The sequence below is a fragment of the Ixodes scapularis genome, unplaced genomic scaffold (assembly GCF_016920785.2).
Source record: "Ixodes scapularis isolate PalLabHiFi unplaced genomic scaffold, ASM1692078v2 PGA_scaffold2__306_contigs__length_199485367, whole genome shotgun sequence".
NCBI lineage: Eukaryota > Metazoa > Arthropoda > Arachnida > Ixodida > Ixodidae > Ixodes > Ixodes scapularis.
The window spans coordinates 16,085,293-16,108,018 of NW_024609857.1; the positions used below are offsets into that span (position 1 = coordinate 16,085,293).

General features: G+C 46.7%; 1 protein-coding gene across 1 annotated transcript; it reads left to right on the forward strand.

The window, feature by feature from the left end:
* The first annotated feature begins 7,294 nt into the window (after nt 1-7,294).
* LOC8034028 (engulfment and cell motility protein 1-like) lies at nt 7,295-9,599 on the forward strand. The gene has a single exon (XM_002407397.5). It carries the CDS (start codon nt 7,415-7,417, stop codon nt 9,548-9,550), a length of 2,136 nt encoding a protein of 711 aa, XP_002407441.4. The 5' UTR covers nt 7,295-7,414; the 3' UTR covers nt 9,551-9,599.
* Nucleotides 9,600-22,726: the final 13,127 nt, after the last annotated feature.

The window sequence follows — 22,726 nt, forward strand, 5'->3', positions numbered from 1 at the left end:
AGGTTTTTAACCCACCGAGGAATAACATTATATGCTTCTCTTGCCAGAACCAGCGATATAAAAGGAAATAATCGAGATTTAGATGCCGATCACATGCATTCCGCCGGGAGAATGAACGAAAATGGCGGCCCTCCCCACTCAGCTGCGAGCAGCCGGGAGTTCACGTGCTCTTCTTCTAAGCGTTGTGAAAGATGGTGGGGGGGGGGGGGGGGGGGGGGGGGGGGGGGGGGAGGAGAGGGCCAATGCATGCGCTCATGCCTCTCGCTCTGCGCCGCGTGCTGATTGGCTCGCTCGGGAGGAGGGCGTTACGGTGGCGAGATCATAGACTGACCAAACTCTCCCATATATGGCGTCTGTACAGAGCCGCCCCAGCTCTGTACAGGGTACAGACGCCGGTGTCAAAAGAGGGGACACGTCGATTAGATATTATATTCCTAACGAGCGTGTTGGTAAAGTGTACTAGATAACAGAAATTATAAAACAGAGATGGGACGAAACACAGACGAGTACATTCTTTAAACTCACAACAAAGTTTATTCCATGGAGTGCGAACGCAAGTTCCTCTGCGCAGAGTTAGGGAAAGGGGGAAAGGGCGGAGGAAGAGGAAGGAAAGGCAGGTGGGAGAGGCGGCTGGGGTGCCTGGACCCGTTGGGGTCGGGCCGCTCACCATCCTCCGCATGTCCGGCGATGTGCTGCAATCGGGTGCACCGTTTCCTCGCTGGGATCGGCGACCTCTCGGAAATGCTCCCTCAGGCGGTCATTTAGGCACCGCCCCGTTTGCCCGATTTATTCTCCCCCGCAAGAGAAAGGAATGGAATAGATCCCCTCTCTCCGGCAAGGGACGAACTGCTTCTCATGTTTCTTGGGACAGGGATTTGGAGGGGAAGGGTTATTGACCTGACGGCACATCTGCTTCAGTGCACTTGAAGACGACTCCGACGTCGAAACGTGAGGCGAGCGCCTTGAGGCGATGTGAAGTGTTGTGCGTGTACGGAATGACGGCGAATTGTTTGCGGCGGGGTCGGGGTGTAGAGGGAGGTGTGTTGGAGGAAATAATAAGCCTCTTTAGAGTATTTGTCAGAAGGTCTTCTGGATATCCGGCTTTCCGCAATCTATCTATTTGGATGATAACGCTGTTTGTGCCCAGATGAGGTCAGGACCTAGATCGCGCAGTCTTCAGGAGGGACTTAACCAGGCCTAGCTTGACTGTTTTTGAGTGGGCGCTAGTGAAGGGGAGAACTGGTTTTTCTGATCTTTGTTTGAATTCCCAGCACAACCCCCGGGTCGGAGACTAAGTTGTAAGTCTAAAAATTGAAGGGTACCCCTACCGGGTCCTCTCTTTTGAACGTGAGGCCGGCGGGGCTTGATGTGAAGGCTTTGAGAATGGTCTCAGGTTTGGTCTGTTCCTGGTGCAGCACAAGATAATCATCTACGTACCTGAATACCTGGCACCCGGGTGCCGTCGACTCCAGTTTTGCCTTTATAGCCCGATCCACATACATTAGAAAGATTTCACTAAGAATGGGCGCCAGGCAAGACCCGATGCAGACGCCTGCCTTCTGGATGTAAATTTTTCCTTCGTATTCAACGAGCGTCGAGCGGAGGTAAAGGTCGAGCAGAGAAAGGAACCCTTTAACGGAGACTCCCGACGCGTTTTGGAACTTGCTTATGCCGTGCTCATCTATGGCGTTGCTCACAGACTCGAGCAGGTAATTGACATCTAGATTATAATACATGTCTTCAATATCTAACGAAAACAGACTGAGGGGGACAGGCGAATCGTGGAGAGGGGTGAGGTGTGAGGTCAGCTCAGAGGAGTTGGTGATGCGGAAAGGTTGAAGGCCCGTTCACACAGTTGCGTTCGGAGCGACCACTATGCTTACGAACGAATGCAACCGCTGCGACTTCAACGACAACTGTGCGCGACGTGTACACACACATGCAACCGCATGCAACCACACGAATCAACAGCCAATAAGAAACGAGCTTCAGCTCTTGGTCCTAGCCAATAGGAAGCAACCCAGATATACGCTTACAAACATGGCGGACGGTTTCGTGCCCGGCGCGGGGTAGCGGGGTCCTCACCGGAGCAGCCCGAGGTTTCGGCTACGGCGTACACTCGCGAAGATCTGCTATGCGCCTACAATAGCTTTGTAAAGGCTGGTTCAGACATCTAAAACGAACCCGTTATCCGCGACCGCGTCCGTTTTGACCAGAGCGACCGGAACGATCGCTCTGCGCCGCGCGTACGCTCCTGCTACCACTGCAACAAGCGCAGCGGTTCGGCAGCACGGCGACCGCCTCTCCGTTGCCGTCAGCTGTTTCAGCGGTGCCTCCAAAAAGAAGGGGACGCGCTGCCACTCACTTGCGTAACAGAAAATAGACAGACCGTCTTCTATGACCTGAAGGTTTATTACTCTTTTTTTTCAGGATACGCTTGCAGGGTAGTGCATTAAAAAAAAAAGAAGAAAAAAGATGCAGTACGCCGTCTCGCACGATCACGACTTTAATACACAACTTTGCCAACAGTAGAAATCTCGCCACACACCTTTTCTACGAATATAAAAGATGATGTAATCTTAGCAACGATATAGCAACGTAGAAATATAATTTGACAGACGATGCGAGCGTTCAGGATTGCTAACACTAATCAACTTTTTCGGGCGATGAAAACGAGTAAAAAATTCGCATCCTTTATACGGTACGCACCAGTAATACCTTGAACTTGAGCACACGCAAGGAATGCGCGAAAAAAGAAATCCGGGTGGTGTTCGAGGACGCAAATGCTAAGAAAGCACCGCTGTAGTCGAAGTAAACAAACACGACAGCACGGGCGTTTCTGGGGTGCTATGTTGCGCTTTTTGGACTCCCAGGAGACTAGGGAGAAGGAAGTGACGTCAACGACACAGCAAACGCAGATTGGATGTTGACAGAAGAAAACGAAATCAACACCCAATCTGCGTTTGCTGTGTCGTTGACGTCACTTCCTTCTCCCTAGTCTCCTGGGAGTCCAAAAAGCGCAACATAGCAACCCTGCTGTCTTGAGAGTGCCGCCACGAGATCGCCGTACAAGTAGGTGGATCTTCCCTTCTAGTACGTGCTGGGTTATCATAACGATACACGACGAAAATTCACAGTCAAGGATAGCGCTTTTGCGGGGAACGATGAGCGCGTCCATCACGCCGTCGATGTCGACGATCACCACCGACGCCATGTTTGCAAATAGAAGGAGTCAGGCACGACCGGCATACAACGCGCGCGACCGAGCTCTCCTCAACCTGTGATTGGTCTGTCGCTCCCGTCGTTACCGAACGTAACGAAAAAGTTCAGCCCGGCTCAACTCCTTGCGTTGTGAACGAACACGAACGAAACGACCGTTTGGCGCTTCGTTGCTATGGTAACTCGTCGTTCCAACCAATTGCATTCGTTCGTAAGCGTAGTGGTCGCTCCGAACGCAACTGTGTGAACGGGCCTTGAGGGAGATTGAGAAAGGTTAGGTGCTTGAGTAGGAAGGACGCCAAGGCGCTTCTGCCAACAGCCGTTTTCTGATATGATGCTGCGGAGCGGAACATCGGCCTTGTGAGTTTTTGCGGAGAAAAAAACAGTCGTTTTGAGGGGGCAGCTATCGCGTTCCTCAAGGCTGGCAGGTCAAGGTTCGTGCACAGGTCTTTAACCTTGGATCTCAGAGACCCCGAAAGTCTTCTTTTGAGCAAGACAAAGTTCTTATCTAGGGCAGCTCCCACCTTGACGCCGAAGAGGTCTTCCTCCATGATGACAAAAACGCCTGTTTTGTCAGACTCCAAAAGCTTCAGTCGGGCGCCGCGCAGCTCCTCCACGACCGAAGGCACCAGAGATCCACCCGAGGAGGGCGGGTGAGGGTGGGCACACGCTGAGCGAACCGCTGAGCCCACGAAGTCTTGACGATCCCGTGCTGGGATGGAGGCTGCAACCTGGTAGACAGACGCCAGCTGGTCGATTCTTGAACCGTGCAGGTCTGGGGCAAACTTAGGTCCATAGGAGAGAAGCCGCACGGCGTCCCTGATGACCAAAATGCTCAAGTAAAAGACAAGAGATGTGTCACAGTGATCTCCAATGCTCACACTTTTTCAGAAATTAAAACCGTGAACAGGAAACAAAAATACGGAGCTCAAGAACACGTTTTTTTTTTTGTTTTTTTTTTTCCACAAGTCATCATCGACTACAACCAACACATAGGCTACGTCGATAAGGCAGACATGCCGAAATCGTGTTATGAATTGTGGATCACTAATGTAAAAAATAATGGCATATTTTTTTTTTTTTTTTTTCATTTCATGGATGTCAGTGTTGTGAATGCCCATATTTTGTTCAGGCAAATTATGGCGGGGGAGCGTGTTCCGTCGTTGAAAGAATTTAAATTGCAAGTCGCGGAAGGACTCGTGGCCGTGGGTGCTCCAGACCTCAACCCGCATAAAAAGCGAAAAGTCAAACCCCTTTCCTACAAGCCACACGTGCCACACGTGCCACAAGACATACGCCGCAACAAGGTTAGCCATCTCCCCGTCCACTCCAGGTCGAGAAGGTGTCCCTTACGCAGCACAAGAGATAATCCGTGCCGCACACGATGGATGTGCGAAGTGTGCAACGTTGGCCTGTGCCTGCAGGGCACCCGAGACTGTTTTCTTGGTTTCCATCGAAAGTGAGGAACGGAAGACTTTTCTCACTGGAACAACTGAGGACTATCGTTACCATTGCAATCTAACGTGTTTTGTGCCTCTAAAGAGAGCTTCACTGTTATATAACCTTGTAGCTAGATAAAACATATGATTAAATATTGCGTGAAAAGCAATTCCGAGTCTATTAACTTATTTTTGATCCGGTCTGGGACAGTGGTCTCGCAGATGTACCACCTACGTTTGACAGTTTCTATACACAATTTTTCGCCAAAAATCATTTGAGGCACATATTTAGGGTGTTTTACTGCCATGTGTAACGTTTTAATTCGGAATTTTACCATGGAGTGCACCTGTCCCTCAAAGAGTTATGCGGCCGCCATCGCTTTTGCGCTTGCCGATCGTATCGGAGTCGATCGCAAGGGCGTGAACTGGTCCATACTTACATAGAAACAACGCGTATAAGTCGCACCGTTATGTAAGACTCGCCGACGGAAATCCTTCACATAAAGTATAGACCTTTTCCGCTTACTCTCGCCCCCGACCACCAAGTAGGCGTATCCGGTATGGGCGACGAAAAAATGTTAAAACGTTTCAACCTGCAACCAGTAAAAAATGGAGGGGAGACAAAACGAGAATGGGTGACGGTTACGCTTATCTCCTAAATCCATTCTATTGGCGTGGCGACGGCTAAACAATGTTTTCGCCCATGTTGAAAGTGACTACATTTCAAGATGGAGGCTCGTAATAATTCGACGTACTTGAAGAACAACCGCGGCCGACTCCGACGGCCCGTCGTCACAGGCGGCTTAACCGGTTGTGTCGGAATCGTAGCCGGTCGCAAAAGCGTGAACCAGCCTTAATTGTAAATGGTGTATTTTTCCAAACAAAGTTGCTCAAAGGGTAGTCTACAACTCTAGCACCCTTTTTACACCCTTTTTACACCCTTAAAGAATGTACTATTTTTAATGTGTATGGGCGCCCTAGCCATCTTGAGCACCGGTCAAAACGGTGCACGCGCACTCTTCACTTTTGAAGTGCCACAGAAATAAAATGAACTGAATTGAAATTGAATTGAAAGTAGACCAAAAGCGAAAATGGAGCGCAGCTCTTGAGGTATCTTGATTTTGCGATATGCCGTGCTAACCAATTTGAGAATCACCGTCCTCACATACTGGTTCTGCACCCTCCTCCTCTTCCGTGTCCTCTTCCTTCTTCGTACCCTCTTCCTCCGTACCCTCCCCTCCTCATCCTCCATACCTTCCCCTGCTCCCACAGCTTCCTCGCTAAAAAAAAAAAACAACATGACTTCGTGTCACGTCACCTATTCTCTGCTATATTTAGCGGGGAAATTGACGTCACGTGACCTCAGCACCAATTCAATTCCCCGCTAAATTTAGTGGGGAAACAGGATTGGTGTATAGGTCTGTGACGTCCCATAATGTAACACTGCGCATTCAGTTTCCCCCGCTAAACTTAGTGGTAAAACTGTCGTCACATGACCTCAATACCAATTCAGTTTACCAGCCGATCTAAATCACTCAAAATAAAACGTAAAAATCAGCTTTCCGAGCTAAAATACATGTAAAGCTGATTTTACCATGAAAATAAAGGTATAAAAAAAACGACCCATTCAGATTTTTTTTTTTTTTTTTAGTCCAATGATTTAGCAGCGTGAGCGTGTTTCTCAGTCTTCAAGAAGCAATTTGAGCATTTGATTGGACACCAGAGGGATTAAGAGAAAAGGCAGAACGATTTTCAGAAGGGTATAAACTTGGGCGAGTTGGTGGTACGTTGTGGAGAATTAAAATCGCTAAAAGCATGATTGACTCACTAGAAGAAGGACGTACACCACAGAGCGCTACTTTCAACCGGTTTAATTTCGGGAAGAGAGATACGTACCGCGATAGCAACAAGACATATCGTCCAATTTTCACCACCCAATCGCTTATCACTTCTTTTTTAAACCCTGAACAATCGCAAAGTTGTCATGTTTGCGATTGTTCAGGGTCTAAAAAAAGTGATATGCGATTGGTTGGTAAAGATTGGATGACCTGTCTTGTTATCGCGGTTCGTGTGTCTTTTTCGAAATTAAACCTGTTGAAAGTAACACTTTACGGTGCACGCTGTTTTTCTAGTAGTCCTTCGCGTTTTTTAGTGCTTTTAATTCTCTACAAAACGATTTTATTTGCCATCACTTATGGTTTTGTTCAAACAAAAATTTCGTCCTAATAAAAAGTTTTTTTTTTTTTTTTGCTTTTGTTTTGTTGTTGCCAGTTTGATTTTTCAGGAAGTTTGACTCCATTATCAGCCATCAGAAAAATTCAGTTTTTTTATTTGTAACTCCTGATTTAGGAAAGTTTTCCATTTGATAGTTTCACAAGACAAGTCCACCACTATAGACTCCACTTTCATAGTAAATTGCAGTGTCATAGCATGGAAAGCTAATTTGAGCGATATCTTTGAAATGGGTTTGATTAACTGACCCTCAAAGTATATGTACACATGCGTGAATAAAATTTCCCGTTTTTGTGCGAATGTTTTCTTTTTGGCACGACACAGCGATTGAAGGTCGGAACTTAGAACTGCGTGCTTACGCGATACCTGATATAGGAGGACCGAAGTCCGGTCGGCTTATCTTTCTCGGTAGCTGTCGGGTGTAGTCAGCTCACTGCTTGCTTCCTCTCGCTGCGGTGACTCAAACCGAACTTATCTGGCTTGGGGGATGCCTTCGTTCTCTGGGTGTTCTGAAGTTTACAACGATGTCGGAATCCAAGGAAGTCGTGGCCGTCAAAGTGGGCGTCAAGACGAGCAAAGGGGATCAACTCACCACCCTTGACCTCACTTGTCCGCTTCGGGATACTGTGGCCGACTTGTGTCAGCGAGGAGGACTCGCCATGCCCGAGCACTACGCGCTGGCATTTGCAGGAGGTAAGACCGGCTACATTTGCGAGGAAAACAAGCAGACAATACGGAAGGGAGATCTCCTGCAGCTAGTTCGAAGCCCTGCCGTGGTATGCAAAGAGATCATTGACAAGCTCAATTTCGCCTCTCTGGACGAGAAAATGGTTGCACTGAACGTGTTACTCGGTCACACGTCGGATCCCGTATTCGCGGTCGACTTCATCAGCAACAATGGCCACAAGCTACTCTTGAGCGCTCTGGAGGGCGGCCTCTACAAGGGACGCCTTCTCTGCAAGGTGCTGCAGTGCCTCCAGGAACTGATGGAACACAACCTGATCTCTTGGGACTTTCTGTCGGAAAAATGTCTCAATCGAATCCTGAAAGAGACTAATTCGCTCGGTGCTTTAAACGCCCTGACGATGGAGGTATGCCTGAGTGTGCTCGAGTCTGTGGTCAACAGCAGCCCTTACGCGTACGAAATTGTTTTCACTGGACTGCCGTGGGACAGATACGTGCATTTTATAGTTGAGGGTTCTATTTCCATGTTGAAGAACAGCGTGGTGCTTCTCAACACCCTCTTCGTGAAAGGCAATCGGAGTCAGCAGCTCCAGATTGAAGACGCCATTTTGCGGTTGAATATGAAGGTCTCCATATGGAAGAGTCTGACGAAGAAAGGGAATGTGGACGTCGAGCTTGCGCAAGTCTTGTATATGCTTCAAAGCCTGCTGCTAAACACGTACGAAGAAAAACGAACAGCCACGCTGGACATCTCGAACCCGGTTCTAACGGAGAAACTGCAACTGCTTTTGAAATTCGGGTTCTGCATCAACCCCGAGGAACTCGACTTGAAACAACGAGGATCTCGTCGTTTTTCGGCAGAGTACACGGCACTGGGTTTCCGGCACGTGGCTGCTCCGCTCAAGGATTTTATGTACCCAACTGGGAAATTTGCCTTTGAAAACCTCTGTTATTTTGCGGAGAACCACAGCGCGAGTTTCACTAGGGTGGTCCAAGAGAACGTGTGCTGTTCTCCTCAGCATCGGTGCCCCCTTACTCAAAGCAGCATCATGCTCTCCGAACTCCTGTGTCGGATATTCAGGATAGGAGAACCAATTTCGGATCAAGGAACTTTCTATCTGATGTTCTATTCACACGACCGCTTCTTCGAGGAACTCTTTAGCGTCTGCATGGTGCTCGTCTTCAAGACATGGCGCGAGATGAGGGCAACGACGGAGGACATCCACAAGGTCTTCAGCATTGTTAATGAACAGATTGTTCGTGCTCTGAGCTTGAACCCCCGATGCATCAATATCGATGCCTTCCGCGCGACCTTTTCATCTTTGCCATACTCCGAGATTATGAACCAGTTGCACCGAGAAAGCGCCGAGAGGAAAGCGTTCGAGAGCCAGTCGACGGCCGTGAAGGAGCTTCGCGACTCTCTCAAGGACGACATGATGGAGCTCGTCAAATCGAACCGCATCAACGTTCTTGCCGAGGGAGCCAGATTCCCAAAGTACAACGCCAAGGGTCAGCGCGTCAAAGATCGCTACGTTTACGTCAAGCTGTCCCCAAACGGAAAAACTCTTCACTACGGAGACTGCGGCGCCAGCTGCGAGTACGCTGCCATCGAAGACCTGACCCAGAAAATCGTGGTTGCGGATATCGAGGCTGTCAACACGGGGATCCACTGTCCGCAGGCGCAAGGGAGATCCAACAGGGGGGTGATAGACGTGGCGTTTTCGGTGGTGCCGTGCAACGGCGAAACGCCGCTGAATTTAGTGGCGCCGAGCGTCAGGGTGCTGCATCGTTGGGTGGACGGGCTGAACGCGCTTTTGGGCCACGATGTGGATAGCATCGAGGCTCGTGGGGACCTGGGCGTCCTTCTGGACATGGAAATCAAGCTGAGACTCCTGGAGACCGAGGGCGTGCAGATCCCGGACGTACCGCCCCCGATTCCGCCCGACCCTGCCGACTTCGATTTCTGCTTTATGTGAAGTATACGTATGTAATATCCTGCCCGCCAACAAACGGTCTTTGTTTTTATGTACGACTTTATTATTATTCGAAAGTCTTCAAGCATTTATCTTGCATGGTATTCGTAGAGCACGTGAACCTCGGGTGTATATACTCGCAAAATCAACCGACCAAATGAAACTTTTTTTTTCAGGAGCGACACACACACAGACAGACACACGCACACACGCACGCACGCACGTGCGCGCGTGTGTGTGTCTGTGTTGGGGAGGAGGGGAGGCAGGGTGCCGAACAGGGAGAGCAATTTTATTTCTAAAAATATACACAACAACATTCTTTTTTTTTTTTTTTTTTCTTTTGTAAGCGGAGCTGAAATAATAGGTTGTGCAAGTTGTGGGCACTAATCTTATCGGATTTGGGGCACTCATTCGAATATTTTCGTACGCACATATGCAAGTTCCAGCGGGCGGGATCGGGGAGGAGGTCAAACAGTCACGCCTCTAGCGGAAAGCTTCAGCTCTGGAGACAACAAACTGCATTTTCTTGTTGGTTTTTGAGGAGAGATATCGAAGATGACGTTTCGAAGGGCGCACCTCGTGCAACCAAAGCACTGGTCAGAGCAAAGCGCTCGCGCCCAGAACGTGCTAGGCGGGGTTCAATGTCTTTGTTATGGTGTGTTATTAAATACCCGGCTGTGGGGACAACAAGTAAAGCTCCTCTATCCTGGGAAAAATGGCGCCATTTATTGTGGTGGAAATGCTCGAGACACGTGCCGCGCGCCACTTCTGGGAAGAACATGGCGTCTGAAATCTATCAACGTTGCTCAGTGCTGCGCTGTGCCGCCATGATCTTCCCAAGGGCTGCACGTTGCACGTGCCTCGTGCATCGACTCAGCTTGCGCTACTTTTGAAACATCAAGGGACTTTAACAACAAGCTCGATAAAGCGCCCCCTATAATTCAATCTCCTGCCCAATATGTTTTTTTTTTTCTCGACTATCTGCGTTTAGGGGCGGATCCAAAACACCGTTTTTTTTTGTTTTTTTTTTGTTTTTGTTTTTTTTGGGGGGGGGGGGGTCGTGCGGAAAATTTGTAAGGATACTATTCTTCCATTCTTTCGTGTGCACCGGGGGGTCCACCCATGTCAAAATGCCCTCCGAAAAGGGGGGGAGGGGGGGGGGGGGGGGCTCAACTTTGTTGGGGGGGGGAGGGGGGGAGGGGGGGGAGGGGGTGGGGCGGCGCAAGAACCGCAACACGTGTTTCTGTTGTATGCAATGCAATGATATAGAGCATTACTTTTTAACTTGTCCGAATCTAAGAAAACAAGCTAACTTATTGAATATTACCAACCTGAATACAAAAATTATTTCATTTAATCTCGAAGGTGGAAAAAAACGCTGGAAATTTAAAAAACGAGGAAAAATAAAGAAAACACTTGGAGAGAGGGATTCCAAATATAGAAAATAAAAAGAAAGGAACAAATATATTATCATAACATAAACCGATTATTCTTTAACAATCATAAAGCATCATATTTTAACAAATATAATACAGAAAACAACATCAACACGAACAGAAGAAAACGAAAAGGAAAACTCGAGGGAAAAAAAAATCTTATTTTGGGTTGGTTAAAAACAAAGTCCTGAAAAGGACATACCGGTGAGACCAAAGGCATGCCCAAAGGAAAAACCTTTCAATGCCGGAGGAGACGGAAACATCAACAAGCTCCTGTTTTTCTAGAAAGTAACATACCAAACTGCACGCAAGAAAGAAAGAAAAATCCGCAGCCTCGAACATCCAGTAAGCTTTCAAAATATGCATGCCCAAGGAAGATCCTTTTTAATGTCAGGAGGGTATGGACCAGTTCCTAACCCTGGCTTCCTAGTAGAGATATATTTAAAAGATTTGCACGCATGCAAGACCCATCAATACTTAGGTAGGGAGGCGCGAACTAGTCCCGTAGCCTAAACCTTCCTCTCGGCATTTTAGGAAAAAAAAAAAAAAAAAATGAAAAGAAATGTGTCTTGATAATAATGTTTTTGTGAAGATGGGGGAAGATATATTCATTAAACTAATAAATTTGCAATCATTCCTTCCAAGCAAGATATATATATACCGGGTGTTTTTTGTTTCTTTTTAACAGATTTGTTTAAAAAAAAGCCGTGAAAGTTACACTTATGCCGCTTGTGTAGGTGAGTTATACCCTCAAGGGGGACATATTATAGGGGGCTTATCGTAACGATCAGTCATCTAATTAATTAAAAATCGTTAATTAACTTTTTAATTAATGAAAATGGACATGTAGTTTTAATTAGAAACTTGCTCAGCGTCACCGAAAACCACCAAATCAGTCATTTTCAGAAAGACTTTCGGCGCGTGAAAAGCGTAGTATTGTACTAAAGTTACTACTCGTGGAGCAGGTACAAGGCTGGGGCTAGATAAGAGACGGAAAAATCGCGCGGGCGCCTTATCGCAACCGCTAGCTTTGTACCTGCTCCACGAATGGTAACTTTAATACACTACTACGCTTCTCACGCGCTCAAAGTCTTTCTAAAAATGATCGATTTAGTGGTTTTCGATGACGCTGAGCAAGTTTGTGATTGGAACTATGTGTCTATTTTCATTAATTAAAAAGTTAATTAACAAACTTTAGTTAATTAGTCGACTGATTGTTACGATTAGCCCCCTATAATATGTCCCCCTGGCTGTATAACTTACCTCCACAAGCGGCATAAGTGTAACTTTCACGGCTTTTTTTAAACAAATCTGTTAAGCTTAAAAAAAAAACACCCTGTATATATATATATATATATATATATATATATATATATATATATATATATATAGGAGTATTCACTGGCGGCCATAGCTGTGTGCGCGAATGCTGAGCGCGTGCTGATGGCGAGTTTCCGCAGTTCTTTTGAAGCGTGCATTCCGCACCATCAAGAGTGCCGGTCTTAGCAGCCTATTAATGTGAGCTCGTTCTGAGCATGCGCTGTAAACAGCACCCACAAATATGGCATCCAGCGAATACTCCCTATAAACGGATGCACGTAAGAGATTGAACGAACTAATATACATATTACCTTAGTGAATAAAATAAAAAAAGAAAGGAAAAGAGGAAAGATTGTTGGAAGATATAGGTTATATTACAATAGATATTATTTTTTTAAGAAAAAAAAAAAAAAAGAAAAATGCAGAAACCGAGGGTAACGTGGGGTGGTTCGGGGGAGGGGGGGAGCGGGGGGGGGGGGGGGGGGGGGGGAGGCCTGAAAAGGACTTTGCCTTGAATTACTTAGAAGTGCATTGGAGGGAACGCTGGGGAAAGTGTACTTCTTGAAACAAAGTGACACTATCACTGAGCGGACTATAAACCCCTGTGGCTACATAACAACTTAATGGGAGGAAAATACTCAAATCCATTATCACGAAATTGTAACTCTAGAATACGAAAAAAAAAAAATCAAATTGGAACAGTAATTTTGAATAAACCTAAAGTAATAAAATAAACAAACATTTATCCTTTAGTAAATTCAATAATACATATTTGTTTTCTTTTACATCATGCTCTCTCCTAGTACATGTAACCCCCTTGGGCCTTGGGTGCAATCAAGTCAGTATTAGAAGTCGGGGGGACTTCTGAATTTGGTGCTGTTTTTGAATATAACTACTCTGTGGCCACTTGACTTTATGGAATATTCGCCGCCGTTTTCTTTTTTATGTTTTTTTAAATGGGTCATGCATCCTTGACTACCCCTGGGGCAATGCATACCAGTTAAAACATCCCTGTACAGGGGAATGAAAGGGCATCATGAAAGATTGCGTTAAAAATACTTGTACTTTACTTTGAAAGTACATCTTATTTATAGTACTTTACTTCAAGTGCATTACACCCAGTGTACTTGCAACTTCACTTGAAGTGCATCACCTCCCATTTACTTTGTACTTTACTTGAAGTATTTTTAGATCTACTTTACCCAGCACTGCTATTATCGGCGAGGCCTTACGGTGGCGGTTCCTACCTATGTCGGCCGGGCCCCTATTTGCCCCAATGTCTGTTATCTTCCTCAAAGGGATGATAAACCGAAATTTGGATTTCAAAAAAAAACAATGCAGGAGACGTAGGCGGGACGCTACAATCCCTACAACACTACTAGGAAGGCAATATCTCAAATGGACGGCCGAATTTTTGGAAAAACAAGTCGAGATTGAACCAGGCCGACGAGGCGCGTGACCGTCAAGATACCTAATTTCCCCCTCTCTTCGCTTCGCTCCCTCAAGGCCGCGAGGCGGAGAAGACGGGAGGCCGTTTCCCCTCCTTCTCGGAGAAACATGACGTCAACATTCCTGCCAAATGCGCCTCTTTTTTTGAAAAATACGGTCATCCGTTCGAGATATCGCTGTATGAGGGATGTTTTGGTGTTTGTAGCATCCTGTTTCACGCTTTTGCCGCATGTTTTGGGGAATCCAGATTTCGGTTCAGCATCCAACTCCAACCAAAGCTACAAGCGCGAGCTGGTACAGGGTCCAGGCTTCGAGACGTGCATTTCTCGCGCTAGAGCTCATTCTGCGGAAGAACGTTTCAAAGCAGTGACCTCGTGCTTGTAGCATTGGCTGCAGATAGTTATAAACAGTCGCGAACAACGAGTTGAATGCATGTTTTCTGCAAAATATACGGTAGGAGATTGTAATCGTTGCATCCTCATTAGCAACACCATCAAAGTTGGCGTTCTGGGATTCTCTTTACAATAGCAGTTATGTGTTTCAACTTTCAGGCATCTGTGAGCCGTTTTCTGTGTAGGCTCACCTTACAAAACTGTAAAGACTGGTTCACTCATACATTTCCGCCGGGTGCGTACAGAGCAACCAAAGCTACAGCAATGACCGCGGACACGACCAGGGCACCGGCACAGCCGTGGCTCATAATTGCTTCACGTCTTGTTCCATCGCTTGCCACGTTCCGTATGGCGAACAGTTAATCTTCCCGGTGAATTTGTCATTGCTGTTGCTTTGGTCAGGCTATTTTCTGACGCAAAGTTTACACCTCGTCAGGTGATTTAAATCGCTTTCTGTCGTTGCCGTCGCTTCAGCGAGGCTATTTTTTTTTTTATACAAATCACCTCGTCGGGGGATTTCAATAACCCTTTGTCCTTACCGCCTTAACATCTGTGTCAAAATAAATATGTCAATCAATCAATTACAATTGGCTGGCCGGGGGGGGGGGGGGGGGGGGGGGGTCTGCAAGGAGATGACATTACGGGCGAAACGTTGCCCAGATCTGTTTTGTTGCCCTAATTTTATTTATTTCAAAATACTATCAGTCTCTATTGAGACTATGATAGGGTGGGTATACAAGTGTACAAAGAAAATAACAACAACAAGAGCAGCACACACTTGAAAAGGTACTATAAAAGATATCACCAATAATCACAAAAATGCTTTGACAATGAAAGATAAAAAAAATTAGATCCGTCATGCGCTATAATGCGTTGGCGGAAAAACCATACAAAAAAACAACATTTTATTTCACATTTTGCAAGATGCTATATAAGAAGAAAAAGCTTCAAGTGATTGGCATACCACAGCTTTCTCCGAAAGAAGGTTCCAGTCACTAATGGTTTGTGGAAAGAATGAGCTGATGAAGTGCGCGACTGTGTTTGTTCCGAGTAATTCTCGACTCGGTCAGGAACAGGCTGTTTTATCTATCTGCAATAAGCCATTATTAATCATATATAAAAATTTCAATCTTTTTGCTTTACACCTCATCTTAAGTAATGGAATGTTGGCTTTTGAGTATAGTGCCGTAGGTGAATCCTAGTCGACGATATTTGAAAAAAAAAAAAAAAAAGAAACGAAAAGCAAGTCGTTGCACCTTTTCTAGCTTTAGCACATCTTTAAAAATATGAGGATCCCAAATTTCGCATACGTATTCCACCAACGGACGAATGAGTGTTTTATAAGCCAAAAGTTTTGTGTTCATTGAACTTAGTTTCAAAGACCGCCTTAAATACCACAGTTTATAATTCGCTTTTTTTACAATACTATCAATATGAGCACTCCAACGGAGATCGTGGGATATAATGACACCAAGATATTTGTAACTGCTCACCCTTTCTAGTGGATACCCTTCGATGGCGTACGCGAATTCAATGGGCTTTGTTTTATGTGCAATAGTCATACAAACGGTTTTATCTAGTGACATCTGCCAAGTATTGCACCACTGACCAACGCGTGCTAAGCATCTGTTAAGATTAAGTTGATCGATGGGCTCCTTAACCTCTGTATACAAGATACGGTCGTCGGCAAAGAGCCTAGCCTTAACAGTTAAATCGAAAAGAATATCATTAATAAATATTTTAAAAAAAAAAAGACCGAGCACTGTTCCTTGAGGTGCACCTGATTTTATATCGATCAAATCGGAATGTTTATCTTTAATTTCAACAAATTGTCTTCTTCCGTACAAAAACATCTCTATCCATCTGATGAGACCTGGGTTTTTCTGAATATATTTTAATTTGAGTAATAATTTCCTATGGTTAACCTTATCAAATGTTCTTTTTTTTTTTAATCTAAAAAAAAAAATAACATCAACTTGGCCTTTACGGTTCAGTACTTCAGAAAAATCATGCGTGACTTCAACCAGCTGAGTAATAGTAGATACCCCTTTACGAAAGCCGTGCTGAGAGCTGTTTAATAAGTTGTAATGACTTAAGAGGGAGTGAATATGGCTCGAAAGTATATGCTTTAAAAGTTTCCCACATGTTGATGTCAGTGAGATTGGTCTGTAATTGTTAACGGAGGTAGCTTTCCCAGACTTCAAAACAGGCACAACTTTACCAATCTTCCAGTCATTGTGTAATGAACCTGAAGACGGGATCTCTCAAAAACGATAATAATATAATGGGACAGAGACTCGGCATATCGTTAAAGAAACGTATTTGGAATTTTATCGTATCCGGTTGTTTTTTTACAGTCTAGGTGAAGTAACAGATCTACAATTCCTTCCCGAGACAACTGTACATCAGGAATGGCGGGAACGTCTTCCAATTGGTTAAACACAGGCGTCGTTCCGTCATCAGAAGAAAACACAGGAGAAAAAAAAAAAAGTATTAAAGCAATTTGCTATTTCGTAGTTATCTTCGATCGTGTGTCCATCGACATCAAGTTTTTCCACGCCCTCTTTTGTTGGTGAAAGGTGCCGCCAAATGTTGCGGGGAGACGAGATTAAAAACGCCGGCATCGTTTGGTTATAATATCTGTGTTTCGCGTCTTTAAAGGAGCTGTGCAACGAAATTCAATTGGAATGTTTTTCTCTCTACACGAGCTTACTGGCACACCTGGGACTCAAGGATACTCACACGCAACGCCATTGGCCAAGAAACTCCTTTGTTGCGGTGTAATTTCAAGGACAAAAGCGATCATTTTCATTCAATCTCTCCTTTGCAAAATTTGATGACGTAACTCGGGGATCGCAGTACACCCAAGTGACGATATTTGAATGCGGTTCATAGACCGCATTGCGTGGGCACTCGACTTGGGCTCGTGACAATTGCTAGCTCGAGAAGCATTCGGGTTGTGACCCGTGTCCAATCGCTGCAACGACGAGAACAGCCGAGTCATAACAATGTCTGGAAATCAGCGCGTGTCCTGCGTTTTGCCAACCCCAGCGCGTGGCTATGATCAACACTGGCGGCATATAATCGGCTCCAGATCACGTGGCCGCTTGTTCTGGCTGCGAGTTGAGGGGGTGAACACTGCTCGTTTTTCTTAAATTTTTTTCTGGGACTTCTATTGCGTGGGGTGAAAAACGAACGCATGTTTCATAGGTCATTAACGTTAGGGGTCCGTTTCAAGCGGTATTTGCGCAAAGTACAAAAATTGTTGCATAGCTCCTTTAATTGACGTTTTGAGATTCTAACTTAGCTACCTGATTTTTTCACACGCACTGGGAGTGGCTGTTCGGTGAATTTGAGCCCGACATCGTGATATCTTTCTTTTTAAATGAATAATATTTCTGTTGATCCAGGGATTGCGCGTTGCCTTCTTCTTTGTCCTAGTGGGTACATACTTAGTCATACACTTAATTATAACTTATTTTAAATAAAGCCACAAGTCGTTAACCGAATATTTTTTATGTCATAAAAAAAAATGAAAGCCGTTTACAATTCCCTGTAACGCCGGTTGGAGCGCAGCTCTTGAGGAGGAAGATGGAAGCGTGCTGAGGGATAGGCGACTCCTTAAGGTCACGTGACCTCAGGGAGGTCGTGTGACGTCAGGGGGGTCACGTGACCTCAGGGGGGTCGCGTGACCTCAGGGGGTCGCGTGACGTCAGGGCGTCGCGTGACCTCAGGAGAGGGGGTCACGTGACCTCAGGGGGTCAAGTGACTTCAGGCGGTCACGTGACCTTAGGGGGTTACGTGACTTCAGGCGGTCACGTGGCCTGGGGGTCATGTGACCTGGGGGTCACGTGACTTGGGGGTCACGTGGCCTGGGGGTCACGTGACTTGAGGGGCCACGTGGTGCAACATCTTGGTTGTTGCAACAACAACAACGACTTGGTGCAAACATGATTTCGTGCAAACGCAAACGCCCTCCCCCCTCCCCCCCCCATCTCCCCCCTTCTCGCCTTAACCTGCTTAGAAGGTCATGTTCACCGTCGCTCATGGCTTGCTCTTCAGTGGATCGTCTCGAAAACAATGTGTCACGGTTACGCTAATATCCTAAGTGTCTTTTACTGGCGTGGCGACGGCAAAACAATGTTTTCGCCCATACTGGAAGTGACTACAATTCAAGATGGCGGCGCCCTTGAAGAAAGGGTCTATATCAGCTATACTTCACTCGGTGTGGTTTTTGCAAATTTGCGAAAGCAACCTGAACCCCCGCGTCCTCAGCACATAGGGTGCGGAGTTGGAGGAAACACCGAAGAAATTGCCGTTAAAATGTCACGTAGAGTAAGGCTGGCGAAGTTGGAAAAACGAAGTGTCGTTTGGTATTTGTCCCGTGAAAATAGTTACCCTTATTTTCTTTTTCCCTTATCACGACTTTTTCCAACCACCCTATGATGTCCGCACGGCCCCCGGCACATGCCGCACACGACGATATTGAGGGAATATTTCCACGGACAAATCAATGCGGATGCAAGAGTGCGCAAAAATGAAAGGGCCCGAAGGGAAGTTGAGAACTAGTTTTTCGTGCCGTTTCACCAACTTTCTACTCGGGGTTGGAGTCTAGGCTTCATCACCACTGAGTGCTCATTGCGGAGGATTACGTGTTCTCAGAAACAGATGCGTCTCCAGTAAGGTTTGGGGGGGGGGGGTCGCACAGGGCAAAAGTAGGGCTTAGTTGCCCTTTTTTTAGAGCGCAGCTCTTAGGGGCCCGTTCCCGGCTTGAGCGGCGTCGGCGTCGCCGTCGCCGTCGGCGTCGGCGTAACCAAGGTCATCCCAAGGTCACGTGACCCCCAAGGTCACGTGACCTGGAGGGGTCACGTGACCTTGGGGGTCACGTGACCCCCTGCCAAGGTCATCTCAAGGTCACGTGACCCCACGTGACCCCCTGAAGGTCACGTGACCCCCAAGGTCACTTACGTGGGGTCATCTTGGGATCGTGAACCCAAGGTCACGTGACCCCTCGAGGTCACGTGACCCCTCCCAAGGTCATCTCAAGGTCACGTGACCCCAAGATGACCCCACGTGACCCTTTGAAGGTCACATGGCCCCCAAGGTCACGTGACCCCAAGTCACGTGACCCCTCTGGTCACGTGACCCCTCTGAGGTCACGTGACCACCGAGGTCACGTGGTCTCCTCCCCAAGGTCACGTGACCCCTCCCAAGGTCATCTCAAGGTCACGTGACCCCAGGGTGACCCCCACGTGACCCCCTGAGGTCACGTGGGGGTCACCATGGGGGTCACGTGACCTTGAGGTGACCCCCATGTGACACCCAAGGTCACGTGACCCCCAGGTCACGCCTCCCCGAGGTCACGTGACCCCCCTCCCCGAAGTCACGTGACACCCCCCCCCCCCCGAGGTCACGTGACCCCCCCCCCGGAGCATATTAAAGAATGAGGGGAGGAGGAGGAGAAGGAGGAGGGGTCTACCCTCCCCTCAGTACCCTTCACTCCTCCTCAAGAGCTGCGCTCCAATTCGGCGTTACAGGGATTTGTAAACGGCTTCCACTTTTTCAATTGTTTCTTCGACGGAATGCGGGGCAAGACATCTCCCTTTTTTTTTTCGATAGTTACTTTCGATTTTATTTTTAAATTGTTTGTGGTTGTTTTTTCGCTTGTCAACGAACCAATGGTCACCCCACTTACTCGGGGGGGGGGGGGGGGGGGCAGTTTGGCTTGGGGGTGGCAACTGCCCCTTTGCACCCCTCTGCCGACGCACGCCCATACGGACAACCCGGTCCGTCCGCTGGCGGTGTATTTTCTCGGAACATTGTATAGTGACCTGGAACCCTCGCAACCGCCCCTCATTGGCGCCCGCGTGGAAACGGTTCCGCCTTTCTACAGAGCTGCTTTTGAGACTTTCCGGCAGCTCCGCGCCCATGTATCAAAAGAAGACATTGTTGAGGCTCCGGCGTCTCGTCTTGTTGAGATCCTCTACTCGTCGCAGCTTCCGGCGCCAGTGCCGGAACTTGGGCCGTCGTACATAGGACCACCCCTCCCCCACGGTAGCCTGCCAGGAGAAGTGTGTGACTTCCAGTGGAAGAAAGGTTGGGGAGTCTTACCAACCAAGGACCGCCTTTTCCGTTGGGGTTTGGTCAGTGACGTTAAGTGTCCCAACTGCAGCGCATTGGAGACAAACGTCCACGTAACGGCGCAGTGCGTGGTGGCGCAGATTTTCTGGCGCCTTGTGGCGCATGCCTTTCCTGACGCTGGTGTGCGCCCTTACGTTGGTCAGGGTCGTCGGCCCCCAGGGAATTTTGCTTTCCTTGTGATCGCGCTGGCCGAATGGATCCTGTGGCGCAACCGTTGCTCCTCGAAGGTGTGGCGGCGTTGCCAACGGGCGATGTGGCCACTTTTATGGAGTTTGCGACGGGAGCTAGTCACCTTTTTGGGATGTGAGCTGTTCCTCCTTGGGGAGGTTCCTGCGGCGCTGGTCGTGCCGGTACCTGACGGTGATCAACGGCCAGGTACATTTGACTTGCCTGTCCTTGGACATGTTGTAATCAGGCACTCTGGTTCCGCCTCGCCGGCTGCGACGGCCGGAGTGATCATTGCGTCGCGTAAACATTGTTTTGTGTACAGCATATATCACATGTGACCTTGTGACATTGTACAATCTCGCAGTGGTATCAAATAAATTTTCCTTACCCTGTAACCTCTTCTGCTGTATCTGTTTTGGCTCCAAAATGGCCGATTAAAGCCAAAATAGAAGTAACGTACAGTTCCTCGAGTGGCCGCTGCGGGAGAAATGGCGGCGTTGTGTTCGTCATTAGCTCGGTGCTCAAGGACAGATCGGGGCCACTTTTTCAGATAAGTCTCTATGGCAGTTTCCCAACTGAGTGTTTTAGTAACGTTGCTTGCTAGTAACTCACGAAGTGAGAACAAGTTGCTTGCAAAAAAAGTATTTAAGTTAGAGTACTAAATGCTCACCTTCAAAATTATCTATGAATACCAAGTTAATCACAAAGGTATTTGAGATACAGTGACTTGAGCAGAGTACGGACAAGTTTGGGTATTTGTTCCAGACCCCTCGTAAACCACGCATGGATCGTTTGACCACCAGCCCCTGTAAAGGTTGTTTGGCCACAGCGCGTCGGCGTACACGGGAAAGAGTACCTTTACAGGGGCTAACACTGTGGTCAATAAGAGGCTTTACCGATGAATAAAACGTGTTTATGGAAATAGGGAGATTTAATTTTTGTGCTATGAATTTCACGTTATACTACAGTCCTCGGGAATATGATGTTCGTTTCTTCAGTATGGTGGGCAGAAATCTACAATTTCTCAAAAGTGCTCTATAATACGACCCAGTGCAAACGAGTATGGCGGACCAGTCGACGAAAACTTTTTTCTGGCATTTCCGAAGAAGTGAAGACAGTGCGAGCAGAGCTGTGATCGACACTCAATGGGCGCAAGCACACGGGTACCCATAACTGTAGATTTATTGCCAAAAAAAAGTGTTCCCCAAGTATAGGAATGAACAGTATACTTTCTAGAGTTCCTGATTAGTATTAATTGCTATTGTATTATCGCTGTGTATAATTCTTCCGGGGAATATTACAATTGTTGCGATTGCTCGGCTGGAATAAAGCTTCTAGAAAGTTTTGTGGAGAACTTCAGAGAGAGAGTACGCTAAACGGCGCAAAACGGTGCAAATATTCCAGAATGTTGGAGATACATGGGCCATTACCAAGTTCCCTGCGGCCACCCAACAAACATCCTAAACTTCCACCGTATTATACAATCCTAAACGGTTTATGCCGCTGAGCAAGCTCTGTATCGTTTTAAAAATTTCCTCGCGAAAAAAAAAAACAAAAAAAAAAAAAAAAAACAGACTCAGCAATGTTGCTATCGAAGTCTGTTAAACTATCAACATTAGATTATTTGTACAGCTGGGTGCGATCTTGGTTACGTAATTTTTTAAGGCGTTATCATTTTTATATAAATCTCACGAAACTATAGCAAAAGCGGCAAGAATGATCAAACACTTTCGTAACGAGAAGTTGGAATCCATTATATGAATTTACGAACCGAATATATGAAGAGTGAGAGTTGGTCATATCCGGATTTACTGTAATCTAATACTCATTCACCATTCTGCAGGCATTTCCTTATTTCTCTTTTTGCAGATTTCAAGGGATGGAGATTTATTAGATTTCCTGGAAGTTCAGGAACATAATATTTCCCCATCCGTGGAATGTGATTTTTGTGCGTGTCTGAGTAGTTTTTGTTTAACGCAATTTGTCTTGATATCGCGCGAAAGTATAATATTCTTAGGATTAAAAAGTTTAAGGTCGGCTAACTCTTCTCCACATGTGAGTTGTTCAAGCTGTGTTCCCCACGTGATATACTTCTTCCCCCCCCCCCCCCCCCCGCTTTTTATATATTGATTTGACTAGATATATTTATTTAGTCATTTATTTTTTAAGTTTATATAATTTGTTTGAGTACACTGCGCAGTCAGAACACATCGGCGATTGGGCAGAGAGCTTCGTGTCGACATACTTTATTGCACAAATTGTGACAAAAAAAA